Source organism: Sprattus sprattus (genome assembly GCF_963457725.1).
Source record: "Sprattus sprattus genome assembly, chromosome: 2".
NCBI lineage: Eukaryota > Metazoa > Chordata > Actinopteri > Clupeiformes > Clupeidae > Sprattus > Sprattus sprattus.
This window is the reverse complement of record NC_137921.1, coordinates 10,278,903-10,291,402: the sequence shown is the minus strand read 5'-3', so window position 1 is coordinate 10,291,402 and position 12,500 is coordinate 10,278,903. Positions and strand designations below refer to the sequence as shown.

General features: G+C 44.1%; 1 protein-coding gene across 1 annotated transcript in view; it reads left to right on the top strand.

Moving 5' to 3' along the window:
* myt1la (myelin transcription factor 1-like, a) overlaps window positions 1-12,500 on the top strand; it is a gene marked incomplete at both ends in the record, with an annotated part of 47,929 nt that overhangs the window by 14,117 nt on the left and 21,312 nt on the right. The window contains 4 exons of the mRNA XM_080833139.1: window positions 2,561-3,021; window positions 3,914-5,155; window positions 10,270-10,404; window positions 12,205-12,295. Of these exons, the coding sequence (XP_080689265.1) occupies window positions 2,561-3,021; window positions 3,914-5,155; window positions 10,270-10,404; window positions 12,205-12,295 (1,929 nt within the window). The remainder of the gene's footprint in view (window positions 1-2,560; window positions 3,022-3,913; window positions 5,156-10,269; window positions 10,405-12,204; window positions 12,296-12,500) is intronic.

Genomic DNA, 12,500 nt, shown 5'->3' with positions numbered 1-12,500 from the left:
GGAATATTTGACTTACTAAGAGTTTCAAAAAACAAGTTAAAATAGCTAGCCTCAAAGAACCCAAATATATCTTAAAACTAGTGTGGCCAGACTAAGAATAATTTTCTCAAAATGTAGGAAATTGTGCTGAAATTTGGCAAATGTTAGCACCATACTCTTGAAATGAGGCTATATAAGCCAATTTATCTTGAAATCAGTACAACTACAACTAAAACAAGTAAATATGCCTAAATTAAAAAAAAAAATAAGAATTATTTCCTCGAAATGTAGAAACATTTGCTTGTATTCAGCAAATGACAGCAACATCATCTTGAATTGAGGCTATATGCTAGGCAATGTAACTTGAAATAAGTTCAGCTTCTCTAAAAACAGGTGCATTTGCCTAAAAACTAAAAAATGTAAGAATTATTTTCTCGAAATGTAGAAGATTTGTCTGTATTCAGCAAATTATAGCAACATCATCTTGAAATAAGTTCAGCTTCTCTAAAATCAAGTGCATTTGCCTAAAAACAAAAAAAATTCAGAATTATTTTCTTAAATTTTTTTGCTTCATTTTTGGGCTTTTGTGCATGTAATCAGATAGGCCAGTAGTGCGAGACAGGATGCTAGCTGGAGAGAGGGATTGAGAAATTACCGCAAGTCGGACTCGAACCTGAACTCTTACCTGAACTCTTACCTGTATCACCATCAGACCCATTCATTGTGCAGGGTTGCTACTGCGTGTGCCACAGCTCCTTCCCTAAAACAGTCATCTGTTGAGGATATTGGCATTTTTTTGGGAGAGTTTTGAAGTCAATGCAAATGTGTAATTGACCATTGAAATAATATAGATTTTGCAGATAGCACAAAGAATGCTTCAAATAATTTTTAATTAGTAACTTCAACCTAGACACAATTGCTATGGTAAAAACTGCTGCAAATGCTATCTGCACACTCTCTATTATCTCAATGATCAATTGCACATATGCATTGATCAATTGCACATATGCATTGACTCTCCAAAACAAATACCAATATCCTCAAGAGATGACTGCTTTAAGGTTGGAGCTGTGGCGCAAGCGGCAGCAACCCTGCACCATGAATGGGTCTGATGGGGAGACAGGGAAGAGTTCAGGTTTGAGACCGACTTGCTCGTTTCTCAATCTCTCCCCCCAGCTAGCTTCCTGTCTCTCTCTACTGTCCTATCCGATTAAAGTCAAAAAGCCCCAAAATTAAGCTTAAAAAATATTAATTAAAAAAATATTTTTCCTAGATATTGAGAAAATATTTCTTACGGTATCTAGGTAATTGTACTTGTTTTTAGTGTAGCTTTACTGATTTCAAGATAAATTGCCTAGCATGCAGACTCATTTCAAAAGGACGTTGCTAGCATTTTCTGAATATAAGCACCTTTCCCTCTATATTGAGATAATAATTCTTAAAAATGTTTGGCATCAAGGCCAATGTTCTTGTTTTTAGTGTAGCTTGACTGATTTTAAGATGAATTGCCTAGCATGCACACTCATTTCAAAAGCATGTTGCTAGCATTTGCTGAATATAAGCACCTTCCCCTCTATATTGAGATAATAATTCTTAAATATTTTTGGCATCTAGGCCAATGTTCTTGATTTTAGTGTAGCTTGACTGATTTCAAGATGAATTGCCTAGCATGCACACTCATTTCAAAAGCATGTTGCTAGCATTTGCTGAATATAAGCACCTTCCCCTCTATATTGAGATAATAATTCTTAAATATTTTTGGCATCTAGGCCAATGTTCTTGATTTTAGTGTAGCTTGACTGATTTCAAGATGAATTGCCTAGCATGCACACTCATTTCAAAAGCATGTTGCTAGCATTTGCTGAATATAAGCACCTTCCCCTCTATATTGAGATAATAATTCTTAAATATTTTTGGCATCTAGGCCAATATTCTTGATTTTAGTGTAGCTTGACTGATTTCAAGATGAATTGCCTAGCATGCACAATCATTTCAAAAGCATGTTGCTAGCATTTGCTGAATATAAGCACCTTCCCCTCTATATTGAGATAATAATTCTTAGATATCTTTGGTATCTAGGCAAATGTACTTGTTTTTAGTGTAGTTTAACTGAGAAGGATAAATTGCTTGAAATAAGAAACTCTGGCTTTGACAAAGCAGTTTTGTACTTGTAAGTGGGGATCAAACTGCCTTATAATAATGGCAATTCTAGTTTCAAGCATTAACATGCTCAGGACCAGTAATACATTCTCAGTAACAAGTAATAAACCCTTATTAAGATAAGTAAGGACTGAAACGCTTAAAGCAAGTGAAATGTTCTAACACAAAAAAAGCCTGTAAGAAGTACTAACTTGTCAGACAAAAAACAAGCTTACATTGCCTTGATTAAAGATATTTTATCGTACTAAGATTTCACTTTTTGCAGTGTAGTAAGCAAGCAAGATAATAAGCACCTTGCACACTGAAATGAGAATTTTGTGGCTTTTACACCTGATTGACTCAATGCTAACCTCCTTCCTGTGTGTGTGTGTGTGTGTGTGTGTGTGTGTGTGTGTGTGTGTGTGTGTGTGTCTGCGTGTAGTGTGTATGGCTGTCCTCTAGCAAAGAAGAGGAAGAGCCAGGAGAGGACATCCCAGGAGCCTGCGATCAAACGGCAGGATCTACACTTCAGCCGACCGATGGAGAAGGGAAAGGAGGAAGAACCAGACGACGAGGAGGAGGAAGAGGAGGAAGTAGAGGAAGAGAGAGAGGAGGGACAGGAAGGGGAGGCTGATGATGAAGAGGAGTTTTCTGAGGAAGAAGAGGAGACAGGAGAGATTGAGGAGGAGGAGGAAGAAGAAGGTGACGAAGAGTATGAGGATGGAGAGATTGAGGGAGAGCTGGAAGGAGAGGTGGAGGGGGAGGTAGAAGAGGGTGAAGAGATGGAACCGATGGAGGATGAAGAGGATGATGACAACAGCGAAGAGGAAGACGATGAGAATGAGGAAGACGATGATGAACGCGAGGAGGATGAAGAGTTTGGTAATCAGCGTCACACACAGGGTGAGTGTTCATTGTGCGTTACACCTGAACCAGGAACAACAACTGATTCCAGAGTTTTTCCAAATTGATCTTAAGAGATTTATTGGATAGTAATTATTTTGCAAAAGTGATGGGAATCTAGTATCTAGTGATTTAAGATTGCCTTGAAATGAGACACTTGACAAATAACAGGACAAATAAGCTGAGTGTTACAGATATCTCCTTGTAGGCTTTTAAACGCCATCCTCCACCAACCCAAATTATCTTTTTCTTTGTTTCAGTAAAAAAGAAAACCAACACTAAATTTCAAAGTCAGTGTGCTAAAAATCCCTTTCATTGTTGCTAGTATCAGTTCAGAGAAGGTCTGAAAATGTTTAAAGAAGGTCTGAAAATGTATGTTCTGTGTGAGTTCATATCAATTTATGAATAGCTTGTTCTGTGTATCTGGTTTAAAATAAGAATACAAATCTATACTCCTTGAAAAAACTAAAGAATGCTCTTAATAGCATTTCAGTGATGTTCACAAATTAGAAAAATCTCATTAATTTTCATTTACCGTCAATCACTGTTTCTGTCTACTGATTCCTCTTTCCTCATGAAGTCTTATTTTATTGAAACATCTTCTGATGAAGAAATACTTTATTTTTCCTTCAAAACAACACAAAAATATAACAATGACCAAAAAATAGACAGCTGCATTAGCAATACAGTGCAGGGTTCTGGCCAAGGGCTCTGTAAGGTGCTTGGACTTAGTCCATTGTTTACAGCATCCTATGCATCAATAAAGTTGAATTGAATAAATGCATAATTTTACCTTAGGCTTTGGCCTTAAATTTTTACATTCCCAAAACATGTTATAATCTCTTTTTCTCTCTCTCTCTCTCTCTCTCTCTCTCTCTATGTATCTAAGCAGAGAACTGTTACACAAATGGAGGACAATCAATATCACATGGAGAGAAGGCTGTGGACACCAACAACAACAGCAGCGGCGGTGTTGGCGTAAACCCCGCCCACCCAATCAACAACGAGGAGTACGAGAACTACGACGAGCTGGTGGCCAAGTCCCTGCTGAACCTGGGCAAGATCGCCGAGGACGCCGCCTACCAGGCCATGACCGAGTCCGAGATGAACAGCAACTCCTCCAACAGCGCAGAGGAGGATGAGGAAGACCATGACGATGATGAGGACGAGCTGGGGACCAGGGGCCGCAAAAACGGGGCCCTCAGCGTGGACTTGGACAGCGACGTGGTCAGGGAGACGGTGGACTCCCTGAAGCTGCTGGCCCAGGGCCACGGGGCGGTGCTGCCCGAGGAAGGCTACCCGCACGCGGCCACGGCCGGAGACGGAGGTGGTGGTGGAGGCGGAGGAGGGGCCGGAGGAGGCGGCGGGCCCATAGGGGAGGAGAGCCAGGAGCAGGAGTGCCTCAGCAGTCTGGAGTGCCTACGCAACCAGTGCTACGACCTGGCGTGCAAGCTGAACGAGTCGCAGCTACCGGCCCCGGACCACGCCTGTCTGCCCCAGCAGCACCAGCACCCCCACCCCCACCCCCACCCCCACCCCCACCCCCATCCCCACCCCCACCCCCACCTCCATCACCTGCAGCCAGGGGGACATGACGCCCAGGGGCTCCCGACGCACATGCACGTCTACGGGGGAGGCCTGCTGGGGGAGCATCAGCATCAGCACCAACAGCATCAGCAGCAGCAGCATCAGCATCAGCAGCATCAGCATCAGCATCAGCACCAGTCCGTGGAGCGGAGCTACTCCGACATGGTCAACCTCATGAAGCTGGAGGAAAAGCTGAGCCCGGTCTCCCGCGCCTACGGAGCCGGGGCGCCGCCGCCACCCGACGAGGACACCACCTCGGTGACCTCGGAGCGCTCGGACGAGGCCTACGACGTCACCAAGGGCAACCTGACGCTGCTGGAGAAGGCCATCGCGCTGGAGTCGGAGCGCGCCAAGGTGATGCGGGACCGCGCCGCCTCGGAGCAGGGGCCGCTCGGACGCAAGGACAATCACCACCACCACCATCACCACCACCACCACCACCGTGGGCATGGCCATGGCGAGCACAGCCCCAGACCAACCGGTGGAGCTGAGGAGAGGAGAGCACGGATGCATCACGATGGCAGCAAGAGGGCCTACTACAGCAAAGGTAACACACCTGCAAATGAATCCACACTATCATCCACACTATTATCTACACTATCATTTGCATATAGTATAGCCACTATACTACTACAGTACTAATATTGCGTATAGTATAGCTACTCCACGTTGACGTACCTGTCATAGTTATATTCCTGCAGTGCAATCACAAACATAGTGATAATGCTTCAGGTAGTGGTTCCGGAGGTAGAGGAGTTGTTTAGCAATCGGAAGGTTGCTAGTTCGATCCCAACTCCTTCTCCCCAATTGTCGAAGTGTCCTTGAAGAAGACACTGAACCCCATCCGATTGCACAGGTTGGCAACTAAGATAGTCACCTCTGCCAAATGTGTATGAATGGGTAGATGTCTGAGGCATTTATGTGTAAAGTGCTTTGAGTGCTCTATTTAGAAGAACTATATAAATTCAGTCCATTTGCCATTTCCAAACACAGTGAAAACAGCTACTGCACTAAATGCTGTAAAGATTGTGATGGACCCACATGTACCACAACGGTAATGTATATCTACAAGAGTACAGTCACAAAAGTACAGTCACAAGAGAACAGTCACAAAAGTACAGTCACAAGACTAACAAGAGTAGAGTCACTGATAACAGTCACAAGAGTACAGTCACAAGAGAACAGTCACAAAAGTACAGTCACAAAACTACAGTCACAAGACTAACAAGAGTAGAGTCATTGATAACAGTCACAAGAGTACAGTCACAAGAGAACAGTCACAAGAGTACAGTCACAACAGGACAGTCACAAGAAAACAGTCACAAGAGTCACAAGAGTACATACCACAACAGTACAGTTACAAGAGAACAGTCACAAGAGAACAGTTACAAGAGAACAGTCACTGATAACAGTCACTGATAACAGTCACAAGAGTACAGTCACAAGAGAACAGTCACAAGAAAACAGTCACAAGAGGACAGTCACAAGAGGACAGTCACAAGAGAACAGTCACAAGAAAACAGTCACAAGAGGACAGTCACAAGAGGACAGTCACAAGAGAATAGTCACAAGAGAACAGTCACAAGAGAACAGTCACAAGAGAATAGTCACAAGAGAATAGTCACAAGAGAATAGTCACAAGAGAACAGTCACAAGAAAACAGTCACGACAGTCACAAGAGTACATACCACAACAGTACAGTTACAAGAGAACAGTCACAAGAGAACAGTTACAAGAGAACAGTCACTGATAACAGTCACAAGAGAAGAGTCACAAGAGAATAGTCACAAGAGAACAGTCACAAGAGGACAGTCACAAGAGGACAGTCACAAGAGAACAGTCACTAGAGAACAGTCACAAGAGAATAGTGACCAAATCATTGAAATAACTGTAGTCGACTGCTGTTTGGACCCCAGGGACGGAATTCATGATAGCTTTTGTTCTGTGACTAACATTACTTAAACTAATTAGTAAGTATTAGAAAACATGAACAACAAAATGCACCACCAAGTCATCATCACCTTTTGTATGGATGGTTGCTCCAACCATGATTAAATATTAACCAATTACTTTACATTTACATTGAGTGATGTTGTAATGTTAATTAAATACCACTGATTAGTTTATCATTCAGCATTTTGGCTGGTTGGTTGGTGGGTGGCTGAATGAAATACAAAGCCTGGCACTCTCGTCTCTATAGGAGAGTTCTTGCCCTGCACAGACAAACAAGTAAAAGACTAAATATACAGAATTCAGCAACACTGACAGAAAAATTGAGAAAAAAGAAGACAGACGGTCAATCTGCAGCACAGCAAGAAGAACTGTACAGATGGCAACACACAGACGGCAGTATATAAAAGGATAGGAAGAAAGACAAACAAACAAACAAACAAACAAAACTAAAAAACATCCGAAAGAGAGACAGAAAGACAAACTTAAGCGCACATACATACCTGACAGACAGACAGACAGACAGACAGACAGAAAGACATCAGATAAATAGACAGACAGACAGACAGACAGATAGATAGTTAGATAGATAGCACTATAGACAACAGTGAAGGCAACAACAGCACAGGCAACAGTGCTAGCAGCAGGAGTAGAGTAGGAGCAGGAGCAAGAGCAAGAGCAGGAGCAGGAGCAGGAGCAGGAGCAGGAGCAGGAGCAGGAGCAGGAGCAGGAGCAGGAGCAGAGTAGAGTAGAGTAGGAGCAGGAGTAGGAGAAGGAGCAGGAGCCCCCCCTGGTGTAAGTGGGCTGTGGCTGTAGCAGGAGAGTGCTGGCCTGTCAGCCATGAGTAATGGCCATTTGCATGGGCCGTTAGTGCTGCAGATCTCATCTGCAGGATGCTGTTCCATGGCCTATTTACTCTCTCTCAGACCCCTCCACTCACTCTGCCTCTCCCTCACACACACAAACACACATGCACACATGCACACACACAAACACACACACACACACACACACACACAAACACACACACACACACACACACACACACACACACACACAAGCACACAAACACAAACAAACTAACACACACAAACACACACAGACACACACACAGATGCTTTCACACACACACACACACACACACACACAAACACACACACACACACACACACACGCACGCACAAACAGATGCTCACTTTAACACACACACACACACACACACACACATACAAACTTACACTTACACACATTACATCATAAACCTCTGTTCATGCAGCTCATGATCCCTTATAACCTGCGCTGTCAATCTAAGGTAAGAGGGGTGAGTAGTTCCTCTAAAGTTTAAGCCCCCTGATGAGGTTCCATGTGTTCCTGCTGTGGGAACTGGTCTCCAGCGGTTCCTCTTCTAAATGGGCCGTGTTCTGTCTGCTAGATGTAATTACCAGACAGGTGGCATCCATGGAACCGCCCTCAGTGTACTGAGCAGCAGGGACATGTCCACCCCCATATCACTCCTGCCCACTGTCTGGGTAAAACCCATGCAACAGACTGAATTCTTCAGAAAAACTCGGCAGTGATACATTTTAGGAATGAATAACAAAGAAAATCATTTGGAGGGTCACTGAATTTGTAAAGATATATGGTACCATGGTAGGCACAGTTATGTACGAGCAAAAAGCATTTCGCTAGACCCGTAGCACTGCGTGGTTGTTAGACATTTCTTTCTAGTTGCTCAGACGGCGACTGTGAAAACATCTTCATGGTAATGATCTGAAACCATTAATGTTTGATACCAGAGAAGCACGATATTAAAACACTCCGCACTGCAAACGCATGTTCTCCTGGACTTCAAAAGATGCAGCTAATGAACTCTCCCCATGATACAAAAACATGCTCCACATGAGCACAGTTCATTAGTCTATCATACAGCACAGGAGCATCATGAATGAGGCTGCAGAGTATCTTAGCACACATGGACATCTTGGACTCACAGTGCATAGTTGTTCAGAGCGGTGGGCATTAGAGTAGGGAACCATTAGAGTAGGGAACCATTAGAGTAGATAACCATTAGAGTAGAGAACCATTAGAGGGAACCATTAGAGTAGAGAACCATTAGAGTAGGGAACCATTAGAGTAGGGAACCATTAGGGTAGGGAACCATTAGAGTAGGAAACCATTAGAGTAGGAAACCATTAGAGTAGGGAACCATTAGAGAACCATTAGAGTAGGGAACCATTATATTATGGAACCATTAGAATAGGGAACCATTAGAATAGGGAACTAAGAACTATCCCTCTGTGGTAACATGTCACACTGATGTATATGTGGCGGTTCATTCTCTCAGGCGTGCGTGCAGAGAGAGGCTATTGCCCTAGTGCTATCCAACCTCGATGCCCCTTCCGTTGCCCTGAAATGCCCTCTCCTCGTCCTCACAGAATGGGACAAACCTCCACTTCAGCTAAGAGGTTCAGTCTCCACTACAGTCCCCACTGAGGCCTGTGCACGGCCAGTATCTTGATGTTGATGTGAACAAACTAGACTTAACTAAGAGCCAGGAGTGCTGCCGTAGGAGATGGTCCTTACGACACGGTCTTTACGAGACGGTCCTTAGGAGGCGTCGGGTTCCTGTCGTCTCCCTGGCGGCTCCCTGGGGATACCTTCCGGATGAGGGGGGACGGTGAAGAGTGACGGCTAAGACATGCACCACCACCCCAATGCCCCCCTCCCCCCAGAAACCCCAGACCCCAGCCCCTTCTGCGCAGACCTCCGCCGGGAATACCGATAAGCTGCTTTCTCTCCAGCTCAGCTCTCTGTGTTATTTCCCTGGAGGGGAACGTTTTTAATGAAACATGAAATTGCATTTCTGCAGTGTGGGGATCTGACAGTTGAGCCGAATTCTCCCACCCTGTGCCCCCCCCGCACACACACACCCTCAACACACACATGAATGCCACATAAACCCAATCCCTCGCAGATATCACATAAACATCTTGATATCACAGTTTATTCACCACTGACTTACAAAAATGCATCATATCACTATATCAATATCAGTTTTGCACAGAAATTAGGTAATAGAATATCTTACAGTGCTTAACTTATGGTGTCAATTCTGCAGACGGCTCATGATTCAAATCATATTTGTATGTGCATCAGCTCCCAGCACATAGTAAGATATGGCATTATGAATCCTCCATCATGTCCATATCATGATGAATTTGATGGCATTCCTATGATGTATTTCTGGCCAGTCGGTAGATATTATTTTAGACTCATATAAATCATTACACGGCCTGAGGATGCCTCTAAACGGTCTATTTGTGTTTGTGTTTCCATAGCCTTCAATGGCCTTGTTTTGTTTGTTCAATATGATGAGTGTACAAAAGATGGACAGCCTGGGGGGGATGTATTCAGAAGGAATGAAGCCAAGAATGGTCAGCCATATTGGCAAAACTGGAGCCGAAATCTGTGCAGTACATGCCTCTCGGAGCCAGATCATGCGTAGTAAACAGAACACTAGCCAGGTCCGCACAGAAATAACCACATTAGGTTCATACTCAAATCACCTCCGCTGGCTTCCTCTCTGACTGAGCGTACACTGTCCCCTGTTTCTACAGTCACTGTTAATGCTCATTCTTTCTACCCTATCGAGAGACGTTTGGGTGGTTTGTTGACGTGTATGTGTTTGTTGTTGTTGTTTATGGTCGTTAGACTCCTCCAGAGGGGACAAGAAGGAGAGCAAGTGTCCGACTCCAGGGTGTGACGGAACAGGCCATGTGACGGGGCTTTACCCACATCACCGCAGCCTATCTGGGTGCCCACACAAGGACCGAGTGCCACCAGAGAGTAAGCAGTACCGCCTGGCAGCATGTGGCACACACACACACACACACACACACACACATACACACACACACACACACTCACACACACACACACACACACACACACACACACACACATACAAACACATAAACACACACATACACACACACTCACAGGATGTGTGGCTAGTAAATTAAGAGATTGTTATTACGTTATACGAGTACAACGAGTTTTCTTCATTACACTTGAATTACAGCATTAGATTATTAAATAGCCACACCACGTACGTTCTGCATATGCACTCAGTTACACACATTCAGATATGGATACAAACACAGCTATTGGGCGCATATTGCCTGTTTCATGCCACCTAGTAAGCTAAACCATGCCACATCATGACATCCAGCATGTGTCTGTAATTGTGGCTTTTTTTGTATATGCATCTGTATATGCATCTGGAGTCTGTGTGTGTTTGTGCGTGTGTGTGTGTGTGTGTGTGTGTGTTTGTGTGCGGAGCTGGTATGTGTTTATTGTTAAATGCTTTGGAGCAACTGCTGAACTTGTGTGTTGTACTACTAACTGGGGTGCGATACAGTTGACTGTAACGTTAATGATGTATCCCTGAAAGTCCCGTCGCAGCTCTCGTGTGGTTTTATCCGTCACGTTGAATAACAGAGCATGGCAGTGATCTGACTGATAACGGCACGTTAACACTCTTGTACATTCTGTTTATAAGCGACACTAGGTCAGGGGACCCAAGGACTGTGGTTACATTTTGGTTTTATTTACAGTTCTGAGATCAGGTGTCATGTGTCTCCTCTCTGCTATAAACACTACATTAACTTGTCACTGTCAGAAACAATCAAGTGCTTTTGTCTCACTGCTCAAAAGAGAATTACTCAAACTCCAGACAAATGCTAAATTATACAGTGTAGGATATTTTGCCACATGACTTTTGCAATACTTTTGGGTCGATACCTCAAGCACGGCAGAAGTGAATAAGAGATTAAAGAATGAGAAACCTTCAGCCTCATCAGCCTCAACTCTCTGTGATGTGGTTTTGGCTTAGACAAAGTTCCTTCTGAGGACAATATCGTTACTAAATGACTAAACTGAGGACAATACCGTTACTCCAGGACTAAACTGAGGACATTATCGTTACTAGATGACTGAACTGAAATAAAACATCTCTCTGTCCTCTGCATGCATGGATGGGAGGGGCTGCTCTCTGTCCTCTGCATGCATGGGTGGGAGGGGCTGCTCTCTGTCCTCTGTATGCATGGGTGGGAGGGGCTGCTGAACTGCATGCCGTCTTCATCACGCTTGGTTCCTCTTGCTGCATGCGCCTCTCGTAAGAACATGTCCTGTCTCGCTGTCTCATGGTTCCGCCTGCATGTGAAATGCATGGAATACTGCAAAAGCATGCCGAGTGTCCGGAACAAACAAACTAATAAAAGTGTACACACTCATACCATCCCCATAGAAGAACCCGGAAAGATTCTGCTTAGAGCCCTTTGATAAAAGGCTCCTCTCCTTTCTAAATCTCAAGGAGCCTTTAACATATGAAGCACCATTTACCACCCCTTTGTTAACACCCTCACTGGCTTAAATTGGAATCTTTCAAGTTTTTTTTTAAGGGGACAAACCCTATACCCCTGCTTTAAACCTGCATTAAACAGCATGCGTGTCTTATTGAACAGTGCGTCGTTACAAATAACACCTCTGAAGCATGCTAATATTCCTGGACGCACATGTGACTTCTGACCTCTAACCCCTTTCTGCTGTCTCTTGCCTCTTCCTCTGCTCTCCCCGGGTTCTAAGTTCTCGCTATGCACGAGAACGTTCTAAAGTGTCCCACGCCTGGCTGCTCGGGGCGGGGTCATGTTAATAGCAACAGGAACTCGCATCGCAGGTGAGTGGGAGTCACTGCTGAGGAGATGGAATGCTAACAGTCCCCGAACCACTGAGGCAGCTGTGAGACTTTGATGAGAAAACTGTGGATTCTTCTAGAATAGTGGGTTGTTTTTATTTCCTATTTTACCTCCTCCTCTTTTAATTTTCACCATTTTATATTTGTTCTCACATTTTCTGATACACGCCTGTGTGACACAGTGTGA